At 30.8% G+C, this 13708-nt stretch overlaps 1 protein-coding gene across 1 annotated transcript in view; it reads right to left on the bottom strand.

The window, feature by feature from the left end:
• The window catches only part of LOC114930018 (dipeptidyl peptidase 4 omega), a 373400-nt gene that overhangs the window by 357571 nt on the left and 2121 nt on the right, over nucleotides 1-13708 (bottom strand). Inside the window, exon 2 of the mRNA XM_085489791.1 lies at nucleotides 13026-13327. Within this exon, the coding sequence (XP_085345917.1) occupies nucleotides 13026-13205 (180 nt within the window). The 5' untranslated portion in view covers nucleotides 13206-13327. The remainder of the gene's footprint in view (nucleotides 1-13025; nucleotides 13328-13708) is intronic.

Here is a 13708-nt window from a genome sequence, read left to right as displayed (position 1 = left end):
TAAAATTCATTTAAAATTAAATCAAGAGTATAATTTTTTATGATTATTTCGTGTCTTGAGAAGTTTATATACAGTTCGCTCTAAAAGCTTTTCATTTCCAAAGACTTACAACTCAGATACTTGGTCTTAATTTCATGCATTAGGGTCTCTTCCCCGCTTTCCTCTATTTAATTAAAAAATCTCAACGATTAATAATTTATGCTTTTCTAGAAAGCATGGAATTTTAATTAACTCTAATTTTGCTTTAATTTTGACAAATTTAATTAATTAGTAAAAGTATCAATTGTGAAAGTCACAATTTTTCTCTCTCCGACTTGTTGGACAGGCCTGTTTTATAAGAAGGATGGAAAGTATAAATAATTAATAAATTTCCCTTCCACTTGTACATGTAAATTCTAAGACGTCTGCATTTCAGGGATCTCTTTATTACGTAGCTCTTTCAATTTTCGGCGGACGGATCCGTCGATCGGTGTTAAATATTTCGCCGAAACTTGCCGCGCGCGCGGATTTAAATCACGACGCGCGCAATTTCTCGCGACACGTTATCCCGCGGGGAGACTCGAGCTGGGGGAAGAGAATGAAGCATAGCTTCACCCCCGGCATATACATATAATGGGAGAAACGACTAAACCCCAATATTTCCCGATCGTTCGATCGGAGCCGTCATGCCGCGAGGAAATACAAAAAACGACCGACCGACTTGATTTTTCTATCATCGTAAATCACAACGGAGGATAGCCGGCACATGTTATAATTTATCGCGCCGGTCGAAAAAAATACCGTTGCATCCCGTCGAGTTTGTGACAATCAAAACGTCGAATGCATTATTTTTTTTTTTTTGTTTTCGAGAGAGCAACACGCATAAGAATTATACCTTTTTACGTGAAGAGAGAGAAGAAGAGCAAAAGACACACTATTTAAAATTATATGTAGAAATTTGGTTTGTTTAATTTTTTTTAATACATACAGAGCTACATATAAAAATATTTCAAAAAATATAAAAATCCCTGAATTTTATCATGCATTCTCGAAGAGAATGGCTCTTAGAATATTGTGCGCATTCTTCTCTCTGGGAACAACATATTTGTATTTGATGAAACATAGGTTATTTGTCGAAATCACAATAGGGATTTAACCGCGATCGTTGTTTGTCCAGGATATTTTAAAAAAATACGGCGCAATCATTCAATTAGGGAACTCAAATATTCATTGTGTTCGAAAGGAATGAAAGAGACTTGAAAGGAAAGAATAGCAAGAGCATTTCAAGCGTTGCAAGATGTGCTTCTTTGATTTTTATCGAATTTTTTCCCTGCTAATAAATCAGAACGAACCGTTTCAAATAACCATAATTCAATGTGAAGTATCGTAATGTCGATACCGCGATATTGTGTACATACGTATATATGGTATGTATGTTTACGTGTATACGCGTGTTTCATCGAAAAGGATGAAAGTCTCAGGCCAGTGTCTCGCAGGAGGGTGAATAGATTCTTTGAAATCGACGTTATTCTGTAAACGGGCCTCATTAAAAATAACGAGGCATGGTAGATATGTCAAAGCGAACTGAATGAAGGGCGGAGACTGTTCGACATTCTCTCCTTCGAGATATACATTACGTCAATGTCCGTCAGTCGTGGGAGTCGAATAACTTATTTGAAAGAGGCTAAGGAAACAAGTCCGCTAGTTAAGTAAACGGATAAAAAGATCAATCTATTCTTTGTGTGTTAATAAGCGGTCTATATTTATCCGGAGTTGGCCTTCATACTGTTTCATACTGGAAGTGGAAATTATTACAAACTTTACCTTTAATTATATAGGTTTCCAGAAATATTGATCGAAGGATTATGAAAGAATAATTTTAGAGTTAGTGGCTAGTAATACTTTTCGTAAGCCGCCCTATATTCTCCTCTAGTACATTTAAAACACACTCAAGTTTAAAAATTGTTTTAATAAAGTAGATTACTTATAAGATTTAAATTTATTGAAGAAGTAAAAAAGACTGCTCAAGAAAAGTCATTAATCATATATATATATTATTATTAATGTTGGTAACGCGCATTGTAAATACTGCTAAAATGATATATTATACTTATCATTTGATATTATCTCTCTTTTTATGTTTGATGCATAATTCATACAAATATTAAATTCACATCTTACAAAGATTGTTGAAGCGAAAACATCCATCATCAGCAGAATTATATATATATATATAAATTTTATCGATATTTAATTCCTCAGTTAAATTATTTAAATATGCTGATATAAGAGAAAAATATTTGCGTAAGTATATATCATATATATCATATATATATATATACTTACGCAAATATTTTTCTCTTATATCGGCATATTTAAATAATTTAACTGAGGAATTAAATATCAATAAAATTTTTATAACGTAATCGAAATATTAATTACCTACATCAATTGTAAATTATATATATATTGATTATGTGTGTTGCTATGAATAATTTCAAAACAAATCTAAATTAAGCAATACATTTATTCATGTATTGCAAAAGATATTCTCTGCTGTGCTATTTATAAACAAGTGTTGCATCTAACCATCACTTATCGAACACCAAAGAAGTTATTTTTATCATCGGCAAAGAACGAACGAATATAAACGACGGAACAGTTTCCGTAGGAGAAATTTTTCATATAAAATTTTTCACACAGATATCTCGAACATTCTTCCCCGAGCGACAATTCTATCAGTATCGAGTAGATAAAATATCCGCCATATTTTTTCCTTGGCTTTTTCTTTCCTGAGAACATTTTTAGACATCGCCAATAAATTTATTAAAATAATAATTCCACGACCAAATAAATGTCGTGTAAATTTAATGTCATAAATTTGATCAATTAATTAAAAGAGAATTTTTTTCCGCCAAGAATAGAAATCAAGTCCAATGTTGATTTTTTCGTATAAAAATTATGAGAAAAAAATGATGCAATTTGTCGTTTTTTTTCTCATAGGTTTTGTATTTCACATCCAGTTTTGAAGAATTTCATGAAACAACCGTATTAAGGTGTTTTTTCTTATTTGTCTTAGTACGTGTCGAAATTTATACGATAGTATCATGGAAGAGTAATCGATCACTCAATATAAGGATAAAAACTAAAGATATAAGTACAAGTCATGACTTCCTTCTCTTGATGGAGAGCTCTTGGAAAGCAAAGTTATGTATCAAAAGAGAGCTTTGCATTTTCACTCACTTATCTTCCGAACAATAGCTTCAAGATTTGTTGATCAACGATTACCTGTTGCACTTATATGAGTTTTAAGATGAATTGTCTTCCGAAACTATACATCTATGCAACTATTTTTAACACGTTCAAAATTCGTATTTGCCGAGAATTAAAATTATTCTGAAACTCTAAAAATAGAAAACATATACAGGATGATCCATTTTAATTTTTGCAATGAGACTTATCGAAATACCAAACATTTTTCGACAAAAGCCTTGGTTTTTTATGAAATTTCAATGCGACAGTTAAAATGAGAGATCCTATATAAAGAAATCAAAAGTTCAAAAGCTACAATCTACATTTTTCTTTCGCCTTCTGACAACAAATACCATATAAATTATTACTATGCCATTAAATTGCTTGCCTACATATAAATATTTAATATTAAACTGAAATCTATAATTTTCTATTTATTTAAACTGAATAAATAATTTCAAAATGTTTGATTGCAAACACATTACTGGTATTACATATATTTTCCATCTCATTTATGTATATATTTCTGATATACGCGAGGAAAATGAAGTGCTGCAACGCCGTAAGTACGATGAAATAAATCGATTCGGCGGGGGTTTGTTATAAAAATCTGTGAGCAAAACGCTCTCTGGGAAGACGCGAGAGTCTGAAATCATTTATCATTGATTATTTGATTTTCGTGCGAAAATGACAACGCGGCTGGAACACTTCCAAAGGTTCCGGGCCAGGTATATGAGTGAACCAATGACGACGACGGATGACCTCGGCCGACATTGGCTTCGCCATTGCCATGGACACTGAACTCGGAGAGTCTGCGAATAATTTATGCCCAGAATTATAGGACATCGCGGAGAGAGAGAGAGAGAGAGAGAGAGAGAGAGAGAGAGAGAGAGAGAATGCGGGCAACAATAGCGAGTATCTCGGGCCGTGTATGCACGCCGTGGGAATTGGCGAGGTGTCAAGTACGAAACAAACTGTCCGATCGATAATTCTCGTTGTTGCATATGCATATATGTTGCAGTTACGTATCATTGATTCGCCATAATGACGCCGAAGTAAACGAGGAAGCGTATGTATAAGAAAATAACGTAATGTCAACGTTAGGGTGAGAAACGCGCGTGCATATTTTATTTTATTTTATTTTTTTTTTTTTGTATTCTCGATTAAAACCAATATATCTAGACCGGGTATTTTATTTCTGGAAAAATCGGGAAAACCGAGAATTGTCATAGGCTTATTTTTTTTATCTTATTTATCCTTTTCTTTATTCTTATTTAGTATATATTCAAGAAACATATGGCTAATATAGCTTTGCCATATTTCAGTTTTTTATTCAAATCTCATAAAATGTATTTTTAAAAAACTGCATCTACAAATTTTTATTTTACTTGGAATTCAATCTTAAACGAAAATATCTGGAATTCTTACAGAATTTTTTATAAGATTTAAGACACCTCGTTAGAATAATAAATGAGATGGAAAATAAATTTTGCAAATGAATATAAAAAATATATATGCACAATAAATATAAATATATAAATGTGGAGAAGAATCATATAAGACTTTTGCAAATAAATATAACCGATGTAGAACGTGATGGAAAGAAAATACATATATATATATTTAATCATTCACAACCAGTCTGCCAAAAGAGCTGAAAGTACAGTTGTACAGCCTCTGTTCTTTCATTTATCTACGAGATACAAGAATTTGCTATGGGCGATTTTATACTAAACGGAGTATCTTTTGTAGTCTTGAACATCTCATGATGTGCCGAGAGCAAAGGAAAAAATATTACACTTTGCTTTCTTATTCTTCTCTCTTTCTATTCTTCTATATTTTATATTTCTAATATTTTTATGTCGAGAAGAATTTTCTTTGAACAAATATCAAACTGATTTGATTGAAGACATTTCAATTATTAAGAAGATTGAAAATAATTGTTTGCTATATTTTTATAATATCTGTAAGTTATTTAATCTCGAATAATAATTACTCCGTATTGTATGCAAAGAAGTTTTCCTTACTATATCTTAAATAAATAAATGCAATGGTTATGAATATATACAATAATTCTGCGACAAGCAAATATAAGAATCAAACTTAAAATAAGTACAAGAAAGCGAAAACGACATTCCCGGTTTACCCTTTTATAAAATATTATAAATATAATATAAATTTTATAAAATATTAAAATTCAAAATTCCCAAATATACGATCAATTATTTCCTACAAAAAAGCTCTGTTCTTAATATAAAAGAATCATGTAATTATAAATAAGAGAGACTTTATATCTCCATTTATATCTATCTTGAAAATTTATGTGGATAAAGTTCAAGACATTTGCTTCATCGGCTTCTCTAGACATTCTCTACATTTGAAAAACATCCGAAAAAGTGGCATGAAAAAAAAGAGCTTTTTCGGACTCGCAATTTTCTTCGAAAACCGAGAAGATATCGCGTACGTGGCAACGGGGACGTAAATATAACCGCGATTTATGCGGTGCGAGCCGAGAGCAAAGCTCTGTTTACAGGCCGCAAAACATCAGCAAACCGCTCCGGCGAGTGATTCTCTGTACGCCGGAAGTAAATTGGGAACATGCGCTTCATTCCGCATAAAAAGCGCGGAGATTGTCAAGTCAACCCCCGAAACAAGGTGGCCAATAATACTAATAATAACGAAGTCGAGGGGTGAAAGAACGCTTGCGATAAATCGCTTCCGGATGTTTATAGGGCCGTCAAAGTTGGGTTACGATCGCCTCCGACATTCTGCCTCCGTTACTTCGGGGGTCGTGCCTCTATTACCTATGTCCCGGTGTTGTACACCGTTTGCCACAACGTAGGGCAATAATTCAGCGACACCATTATTGGCGCGCCACCATAAATTCGTATTACCCGGGCACTGTGCATATTAATAATTCCGTGCGTAAAGACGCGTCGCCTTTCCTCGCGAGGGTCCTATTTAGAATAAAGGGTAAAGGAAGGAACACTTGCTTCAAAAAGTCAACCGAACATTATGACATAATGTCACGCTAAATTCGAATATTCAATCAATAACTCTTTTTCAGTAGTATATCAGTTACAAAATATAATAATTATTAGGTATTGTAATAAATGTCCAAAATTAATGAAAGGGAAAAATTAATGAAAGTTAACGTAAAAATATAATATTAGAATTTTTCTAATTCTTTTTTCATTATCTTATCATATGATTTGCAAACCGTAAATCATTTGTCAAAATTTAACTCGTGCATAAAAATTGCTTAGAAAATCATTGATAAATTGATTTATTTAATCAGATTCTCTCTAGAGTAACGATGTTAAATCTGATGGAAAATAAAAAATAAGCTCTTGAAATTTTTTACACTCATTGTAGATCACTCTGTACATATGTAAAGAAATCAATAATCGTTCAGTTGTCCATTTTAAATATCATCTTTTTCTCGATTATTTAATAAAATCAACAGCTACTTTTTGTAAAGTTCAAAAGTATGTGCGCAAACAAGTTGATGTAAAATCGGTTATATTGTGTTACAGGTGTTATATTGCTAGAATTTTGATTTTGACGCTGTGTATGGAAATGGTGTTGAAAAGTTTCGAGGCTTGTAGAATTTATTTCTGTAATAGCTGTACAAAAGAGCACTAGAATTTTCACTTTATACTAAATATTTTTGTAGAAGAATAAAATATTTTTTATATATAATATTATCTAAATAACTAATTATAAATAAGTAAATATAACTTATAAATATTTTTACTAACAAAGACACAATGTGTCTAGGAATTATTTTATGTTAATTGTCCCGCTATTGATTAAAGTTGAGAAATATAAAATCTTTCAAAAATCGAGACTTATTTTAAAAAATTCTTAATATGCGTCTGTTTATCGTGTGATTAATAAATTTTTTTAACAAGTTGTCACCTCTCTATTTTGAAAGTTTTAAAACTGTTCAATAAAAATTAACAGATTCGTTTGAATAATGGAAATATGTTATATGAAATAGAAAATATTCATTTGGTATTTTCGTAAATTTATCGATATAAATTTGAAAGACCCAGTTCCATCGTTATAAAAGTATCTCCGCTATTTCAGAATATGCCATTATCGTAACAAACAACGAAATGCACAAAGGTAGGAATTTACTCGCACATGAAAATATTAATGAAATAAATAAATATTTGATACAGAGAAAAATATATTTGAAAAAGCGTAGAATCTCTAGAAGCTGAGTGCGCATGTAATATTCCATTGCAGAAAGTAACTTAACGTTACGACCACCAAGGGAAACGTAGCAGTGATAATGAAGTTTTGGACACTAAAATCATATTAAAAAGTTTAAATTATGTTTATCGCGTGTAATAGGATCGGGATGCTATAGTACTATCATTATATTATACGCATTTAGGAACAAATGTTAGATCTATCAAAAATAAAAATATTAATTACAATTGTGTGTTACACACAAAAATTCATTTATATTTATAACAAGTCGTTTAAAATTTCGTAACTCAATCAAAAAAAAGAATCTTTGCAATCTGAAAATGTTTTAATTAAATTATTTTTACAGCCGATAAATTATTTTTGTCTGAAAATGTTTTAATTAAACAATCTGAAAACGTTTTAATTAAATTATTTTTACAGGCGATGTATATATAAATGATTTTTGTTTCATAATATATAATTCATTTTTTTTTAATTCTGTTATATTTTTTTAAATTCTGTTATAAATTTTGTTATATAATTCATTTTTTTTTAATTCTTATTTCGGTACATTAGTACTCTGTTAAACCATACACGGAGGATCTTGGCACGTAGATCTCTCTCGGATGCATCCAATATAAAGTGTAACGCAATTCTCCTCCATGTCGAGCTTGGGTGCAACATAAAAAAAAAGACCAAGAAGCTGAAGCAAAGAAGCAGATTGTATAAACTGCAGATGCAACGATCGCCGCAATGCAACAAGTCCAAAGAATAAGAAAAGTCGTGCGCATACGGTGACGATCGAGGGAAAAAAGGGAAAGAAAGAGGGTGGAAGGGTTCGTGAAGGGGGTGAATGAAGGGCGGGAATGCAACTCTCTGCGATACGTGACTGGGACGTCGACGACGATGAAGTTAGATTTATAGTTCCCTTAGGCGTCTCTCTCTCTCTCTCTCTCTCTCTCTCTCTCTCTCTCTCTCTCTCTCTCTCTCTCTCTCTCTCTCTCTCTCTTCTCTCTCTCTCTCTTCTCTCTCTTTCTCTCTCTTGGCCGGAAAGCTCGCAGTTTATGTGACGCCGACGTCGGATTGACGTGCCACAATGTCTGCATACGTGCTTTTATCGATTATCCCCGAGTTTCAATGCCGGGTATTGTGTCGCGTGATTTTCTGCAAATTCGGTGACACAGCATCTGTTCGGTAAAAAAAAAAAAAGAGACAATCCGCGGGATTTGTGTGATGATATTCGCGAAGAATTGGTTGGAAATGGGGATGGGATTATACTGATGGTTTCTTGATGCGACTAAAAACAATGGACAAATTTCAGCTATCGGTTTTATAACTGTAAAATGAAAGTTAAATATCCGCTGAGGCAAAAATAATATCCCGAATTATAAGAAACGAAGAGAATACATTACACACAATATCATTTATTAATTTTATGTCTTAAACTACTTAATGTACACAGGAAATCTGTTATCAAAGAGTTAAATTTATTCGATTCGCGTTGATGTTTCTAACACGAAAGAATTAAAATAAATAATACTTTTTATTCGAAAACAAATAAAACGAAAGATTTTTTTAATCAATCCTTAATATCAAAATTTTTTTACAGTATAATATTGCTTTTATAATTTAATTCACAAGTTTACTGATTGAAAACAGTTATATATATTTTACCCTAGTGTAAGAATAAAAAAATTAAAAATTTGTTTAGAATTTGGCACTGACAACATCTAATAAAACTAAGAGATGCATTAAAGAAAATATATATATATATATTCTTCCTTTTCTTATTTAATATACAATTTTATATTAATTAATAATCAACGAAATTAGAACACAAAAATATTGTTGAAGAAAAGTATTCTGCAGAATCAGAATCCCTTGACAGTTTGGGACCAGAGAGATTTCGTTTTCATCAATTCACATATAAAGGGCATCTCTGGAGGAAAGAAAGAAATCTCTCTCTCTTTCATGTGTGACAGAAATATTCATCCCGCACAATTTCCATGGCAGGTGTTAGTTGACGTATTGTACGGATATTCCAATATTCCCCATAGATCTTCTAGAGCTAACGAGGTTGCCTGGGTTATCCGGCTCACTCCAGACTACCAATATCGAATTCCACCTACCGTGAATCTCATTTAGTAAGGATGATGAACGCGGTTCGCGTAACTTTGCATCAGTTCAACGCGGAATGATGTTGCGCGGACGAATTGGGTCATTTGAATATAAAGTATAACGCGACGAGACGCTGTCTCTTGCTTTCCAAACGACGAAACATTATCCCCGAATTATCCGATTGTTCTTTCAATTACGGATATTAGAAAGCAAAATTAGATAACCCGGGAAACACTTTTTATATATAAATAATTGTGTAATTATACATATAATCGTAAAATTATATGGGAAATATGTCCAGTTTTACATACATAATTATATAAATTTATATATAAATTATAAGGGTTCATATACAATCATGTCAAATTATATATGAAACATAATTTATATATATGAAGAAATGGAAATTATATATTTTGTACGCTAATAATTTTTTTTTAAATCTAATGAGAAAATATAAAACGCTTATCTTAATCTAAAAAAAATATACTTTTTTAATATACTTATAATTTCAAAAAAAATGTATCCTAATAATAAGGGAAAAATTAAACAATTGTAAAACACAATCTGTGATAATATAATGCTCTATTATGATTATCGTGGCGCCATCTCTTATCTTTAGAAAGGATTTCGATAACTGACAGTCTATGATAACACCGCGAAATTGCAAAGACCACATCTCTCTATAGTTTTGCAATTCATAAAATGCAAAACAATTTAGTCCGTCCAGTCACTGTACCTCGTTTTGCTTTTGCTTGTATTCTCGTATTTTCAGAGAAAAAAAATTAATATTTTTTCAAGCGAGATTTATTTTTTTCGCTAATCCTATACAGAATATACAGAAATGAAATTGAAATGTCAAATATCGCCATTCTCGCGGTGAAATTGTATGCACCAAAATGTAGGAAAATAACTTTCTTGTCTCGTAAAGACGAGTTTGACAATCTGTGTTTAATTGCAATTACATAACATCATTCACGTATCGCGAATTTTGATATAAATGTTGACTGGTAGAGGTACTCTGTATTAATTAATCGAATATAGAGTCATCAGTACCATAAATCGCATGACAGTATTTTTAATTTGTACTCTCTTTGCGCTTTGTACATTTCGCGTGATTAAACGAGCGAATATATATAAAGGCTGGAGTTATTAGACTTTTATTCAGTTCGATATATTCCGGCGACAGAGATTGTTCGAACGATGTTACAATTTTATTTGACGATCAACATGCAAATTTAATCTTTTTATTGTGTATTTTATACAATCAGCCGAATTAATATTGGCCGAAAAATTAAAAAAGACAATAGGGTAAACGTATCGAAATTAAAGACAATTTTAAATCTTTCTTCTTATTAAAAATATGTAATAAGTGTTTCTATTTGTTAATTAATTTTTTCACAAGCCTGCATTAAATTTTGACTAAAAGGATTCGAAATATTTTTTGAAATTTCTTTTTGAAAAGAAATACTGAAGTCTATTATATGTAAAAATAATATATGTACTTATTGATTGTTCAATTTAAGAAGAATTAAAACGCTGTGACCTAAATGATTCAAGTAATGATGATTTAGTGATTAATGAAAAAACTAAGGTTTTCTGTTAGATTCATTAATTTATTTATTAATATTCGTTCTTCGTATTCTATACAATTATAGCAAGTTCTATAAAATTTATATACATATATAGTTTTTCTGTAAACATATTTTTGTTTATACCGCAAAAAGACTATATTTAGACTTGTTGTCTTTTAAATGAATGACGTAACGACATTTTTTCTCTCTTGAATCTTGTTTAATGCAAATTTGCAGAAGCATCTCATTTATAAAACGCGCAACATCTGGCATGCTTTACTTTTTACTGATGAATATTTTGTTAAGCAATTTTCCAAATGCTCTTACATTAAATATCGAAAAAAATGACATTACAGTTTTTCCTTACTACTAGCAACATGTCAAAAAACACATTAAGACAAAATTATCAAAGCGCAAATTATTGATTTATAAATAAGTCATTTTAATACTTTTTATAATAAAAAAAAACAAATATAAAGAACAACTGATTACAACAATCAATTATTATCTTAATCGATTCATTTCTACCAGCTGTGTAACAATTTAATGACTGTACGTGCTACTTATGCGACAATTATGTAAATAAATTACAACGATTCCCAGTGTCGCGCGTAACATTTGCACGCAAATGAGTTCTTGTGTCAGAGACTTGCAACCGATCAAAAACAAATAATGAATATGTGCATACATGTTGAAATATGTATGCGAAATATTGAAAATTACATCAGCATTTATTGCAAAACTAGAAATTTCTTGTTTTTCTTTTGCACTCTTTGTCTGCGTAAGAAAAACAAAGTTGAGATAACATCAATAATGCGATAATCATGCATATGTTATATGCATACACATACATACAAAACACTAATTTACAGGCAAATTTTGCGTCGTAACCTTTTGAATACACGTCATTTATCTTCTTAATGAAATTCGCGATGAAAGATTCCGCCGAAACGACATAATTCGATACGTTTAATGAGATCTGAAATCGCTTGCGATGTTTTAATCCCCTAATAATGTGTGAACGTGTTTAATCTTTTAATACCTGGCTTTAATCAGCCGCACGCAAATATAAGCTTCTAAGCAGATTTCACAACATCTGTTCTCTCGTAATGCTACAAACCACCACAATAAACTACACAATAACCCGTATAAAATGGATTCAATGCATTAGTAGTGATTGTAAAATCTTTCATTTTGATGTAATTGAAATTTCTGTAAATCTCTATAACACTTGATTTTAACTTTATGCGTAAAATGCAAATTCTATATTCTTTCATTTAATTATTCTCAATGAAACATTTTCTATTTCTAATTTTCGCGATACATATCTCGACATTGACATTATTGCAATGTGATCTTACTTCGGTGTTTTGCCAAGTTTATGCTTCATTGCAAAAATATTTAAAATCTTTGTTCTTCAAAGTAAAGCTTATCATCAGTAAACATTGCATATTAAGAGAATAAAATTATACACAGAAGAAAATATTAAATATTTATTCAATATTGAATAATTATTAATATATAAATAAATTATTTAATTAAATATTTTAAAAATAAATATATTTATGTAATGATATTTACATAATTAATAAAATGTAATTATATATCAGTATTTATATTATTAAATATATAATAATTAAATATTTAATAATTATAAAATGTCCAAAAATATAATTTTTTTTTTATACAATATATGCAATGTCATCTTACGAAATGACATGATAGCTTATCAGGTATAATCTATATCCTACAGAAGAAGTAGAGAGAAAGAAATGAAAAAAGAAAAAATGATGCTGTATCTCATTATAAAAGCGTGCACTTTTGCATCTCGCCAGCTAAAGGTTTATTATTCGTAATAATGTTTAGTTTAAAGAAAAGTCGAGAGAGAAAGTATAATCTTACCTCGTCCCAGCCAGTTCTTTCTCCTCGTCTACGTGCTTTAACTATGGCATTCTTCATGGTATAGCGAATCAATGGGTAATAATCCTCCAAGTCCTCGCTGTTCTCACTGACATTTTCATCGGTAATTTTCTCGTCCGTTAATCGCATCGTATACTGATGCGCGTAATGTCTCACCGCCATTCTTCCCGCGATAATTTTCACTCTCGTTTAATCACTGATAAATATTCGAGCACACGCGTGCGTTTGCATTCGAAACCCGACGACGTTATTTGCATCTGCTACGGAAGCAGTTTCACCAAACACTGTCAACAGACGAAAGACGATATATATATAGCGAGATAAATGACGTAAAGAGAAATCCAACAAGGACGTAAAAATAGCAGAAAAGATTTTTGCACACTTTTGGTTATATATATGTATATCAATCAATACTCATGAATATACATAATAATATTATTTATATATATATATTTTTTTTCCTTACATATTTTCCTTATTGTGGCTAACATATGGTAATTCCTTTTATCATTAATATAACACAAGATTTATGTGGAATAGCAATGCTATTAAAATGCTAACGATAATGACGTAAGAAAATCACATAATATTGATTATTAATATATTACTAAATTTATATTACATTTAATTTATATGCAACATTTATATAAATTTATACTAAATTT

The sequence above is a fragment of the Nylanderia fulva genome, unplaced genomic scaffold, assembly GCF_048542155.1.
Source record: "Nylanderia fulva isolate GAGA-0341 unplaced genomic scaffold, ASM4854215v1 Scaffold9, whole genome shotgun sequence".
In the NCBI taxonomy this organism is placed as follows: Eukaryota; Metazoa; Arthropoda; class Insecta; order Hymenoptera; family Formicidae; genus Nylanderia; species Nylanderia fulva.
The sequence above is the reverse complement of the archived record's forward strand: the minus strand, read 5'-3'. Positions and strand labels throughout refer to the sequence as shown.